At 43.0% G+C, this 3271-nt stretch overlaps 1 protein-coding gene across 1 annotated transcript in view; it reads right to left on the bottom strand.

Moving 5' to 3' along the window:
• Positions 1–1087: 1087 nt before the first annotated feature.
• The window catches only part of ptprq (protein tyrosine phosphatase receptor type Q), a gene marked incomplete at both ends in the record, with an annotated part of 64881 nt that continues 62697 nt past the window's right edge, over positions 1088–3271 (bottom strand). The window contains 4 exons of the mRNA XM_083654809.1: positions 1088–1125; positions 1257–1380; positions 2309–2444; positions 3224–3271. The exon at positions 3224–3271 is cut by the window's right edge and continues 98 nt beyond it. Coding sequence (XP_083510935.1) covers positions 1088–1125; positions 1257–1380; positions 2309–2444; positions 3224–3271 — 346 coding nt within the window. The remainder of the gene's footprint in view (positions 1126–1256; positions 1381–2308; positions 2445–3223) is intronic.

The raw sequence follows: 3271 nt of genomic DNA, 5'->3' as shown, positions 1-3271 counted from the left end.
TTGTATGTGTGTATGTGTGTGTGTATGTGTGTTTGTATGAGTGTATGTGTGTTTGTATGTGTGTATGTGTGTGTGTGTATGTGTGTGTAGGTACAGTACGTGCGACACGCTGCACACACTCACATGACTCGCATGTCTATTTCTGTCCTCATGACAACAGGCGCAGCAGGATAGTAAATGTGTTGTTTGAGATAACAATGCCTCAGCAGCTATATTTGCCAGAAATATATAAAAAATAATGAAAGATCTTCACAGGCGAGACAGGGCCAGCTAAAATGCAAGTTGCAAATTTTACTTCTTCGCATCACTCTTTTAGAAAGGATACACAAAACGGAAAGTTGTCAACACCCAGATACACACATACATACATAATTACGAAATGAACAAAAAAAACAACACCATTTTGGCTTGAATAAATTATCTTACAAAAACATAGATTACAACAACATGGTAATTACATACAATACAGTGCTGAAATGAATTGTGCAAGGTACCTGTAGGCTCTATAACAGATGTGATAGAGCTCTCACACTCCGCTCTGACCTGCGACCTGTCCGGGCGCAAATTCTTCGTCCATCTTTTTTTATTTTCTCTGACTTTATTTGAAAATAAGTGGACAGGAGTTCTTTAAGGGAGGACGCTTCAGAGAGGTGGGTTGAAGAGAGGATTGAGAGACTGAGTAACAGTTCAGTTCAGACTGCTCAGTTCAAAGCAGTTCAATTCAGACTACTCAGTTCAAAGAGAGACTGAGTAACAGTTCAATTCAGACTGCTCAGTCCAAAGTAGTTCAGTTCAGACTGCTCAGTTCAAAGAGAGACTGCGTAACAGTTCAGTTCAGACTGCTCAGTTCAAAGCAGTTCAATTCAGACTGCTCAGTTCAAAGAGAGACTGAGTAACAGTTCAGTTCAGACTGCTCAGTTCAAAGGGAGACTGAGTAACAGTTCAGTTCAGACTGCTCAGTTCACTATTCCCGTATCTCCTCCTTTGTCTCCCTCTACTCGTATGTACTGTAGTAGAGGGGGATCCTTTCCACGGTCGGTGCAGGATGTGGCTCTGTATCGCTCTTCCTCCTCAGGCACATCACACTTTACATAGTGGTCTCTTCCCATTCCAGCTCAACATCACCTGCAAACACGGGCAAATGTGTGGAGTGAGTGAGCAATACCTGGCGTACTGTGGTGTTTGTGTGACTTTGTGTAAGTGTGTGTGTGTGTGTGTGTGTGTGTGTGTGTGTGTGTGTTCATAATGCATCTCACCTTCCATGGCATCCAGGGAGTCCATCTTCTCCAGAGCAGAATAGTTCACAAACCAAATGGATTGGCTGTGGCCTTTGCTACTCACCAGATCCAAGGCGCTTTGGTGCAGGAACATGTACTGGGCCTAACAGCACACACACACGCATGCGCGCGCACGCACACACACACACACACACACACACACACACACACACACACACACACACACACACACACACACACCCACACACACACACACACACACAATTTGCAGATCTTTCAATGAAAATGTTCAAGACGCAATACTAGGCTAAACGCTGAAGAATGGATACAATGTTTTGTGTGTGTCCTGTATTTTCCACCTTAACGCTGCAGCAGTAACTGCAGCCCTTCCTTTTTCAAATGTTGCAGTAGTGCTTAATTTGCATAATTGTCACGATACTAGAATTACTAACTTCGATACCGATACGCAGGAAAGTATCAATGCTCCATACTATTTTCGATACCACGGGAGGAGGAGGGTGACAACACATCAAGAGGCATAAAAATAAACGAAGACAGATGGACGGGCAGATGCACGCTTCTCCATAATCTAGGCCTGATAAAACGCATTCAACTTTGCACTTACACAGCAATTACCCCTGCTCTAGTCAACACTTTTAGGTTGTTGAGGCAACAGATACCCACCCAGTAGTATGTTTGATTTTTCATTAAGAGAAAGCACTGCTGGTATCGATACTGTTTGAATGTTGTTTTTTGTCATCGACAAATGAGTATTGTATCCATTTCAAATTTTTTGTATCGATACTTATCAATACTATCGACAACCTTAATTTGCATACACAAAAGTAATACCTATTAATTAATCCATTGCCAGCTTATTCCCCTTGTCAAAATCAGAATTCTCTAACTGCTTCCTCGTAGGGATGGGAAGTAGGACAAAAGTAGGACTTCTGCACCATTTGTAAATCTTGGATGATATACTTAACAACTGGAACACAAGAAACAGTGACTTTGGCCTTTTGTTCATTCTCTCTAGCTGTGGACACAGGCAAAGTGCGGTGTGAACGCACCAGATTCTGGACCATACACATCCTCTCGCTGCGTAGTTCTGCCACCAGGCCGTAAACATCCACAAAGTCGTGATCGCTCACATGCTGGATGAGGTGGTCCAGAGCGATGAACACACCGGTCCTGCCCACACCAGCACTAAGGAAACAGGGAGAGAATATGCAAAACCAAAGGGTAAGGGTCTAACACAATGCACTTTGGATTTACGATGCAGGATTGTCAATATTGTCAAAGTTATATAATCCGCATTACTACTTAACTTGCTACTATAACTTACTGCATGTTCTGCTAGCCTGATATCAGACTGAATTGTCAATTTGTTACACTCCATCCATCTTCTAGTCTGAGATTGCGCTCTGTTTAAGACATTTCTATGAGGGGATTCCCCCAGGGGAATTCCATTTTCCCTAACCAATCACAAGAGACCAACGTAGCCACCTGAATCTAACGTTGGTCAATCCAGTTGGGAGAACGCAAAAAAACCATCTCCCCTGTGAATAAATGCCTTCAAAGTAGAGTGCCGTTTGGATTTCAAAGTAAGTGGTGCTTTTAATAGATTTAAAACAGCTTCAATAGCAGTGTATGGCTACATAGTTGTTGTTCCTTGGCAACCGCTTGACAACTCCATTAGTTCCGCCATTGCGCTGTCTATTGGCGCTGATTGACTAATCATCAGTGCCCCTCGGTGCTGATTGGCTAATTGTTTGTTCAACCGAAGAAATCTCTTTTGCATATCACGATGCCAGATCAGAAGCAAAACTCAAATCAGTGGAGTGGGCAGATTCGAAGGTCTGGCAAATGTTCTGCCCCACCAAGGTACACAACCCCAGTCATGACCAGAACCACAAAATAATAGATACTGCTCTTTAGACTACTATAATTAGACATTTTGCTATTATTCAGAGTCGTTACTGTACCTGCAGTGCACCACTATAGTGGTGTTGTCGAGCCTGTTGGCCCTGATA

Source organism: Poromitra crassiceps (assembly GCF_964638095.1).
Source record: "Poromitra crassiceps genome assembly, chromosome: 18".
In the NCBI taxonomy this organism is placed as follows: Eukaryota; Metazoa; Chordata; class Actinopteri; order Beryciformes; family Melamphaidae; genus Poromitra; species Poromitra crassiceps.
This window is presented reverse-complemented; position numbering and strand designations above follow the sequence as displayed.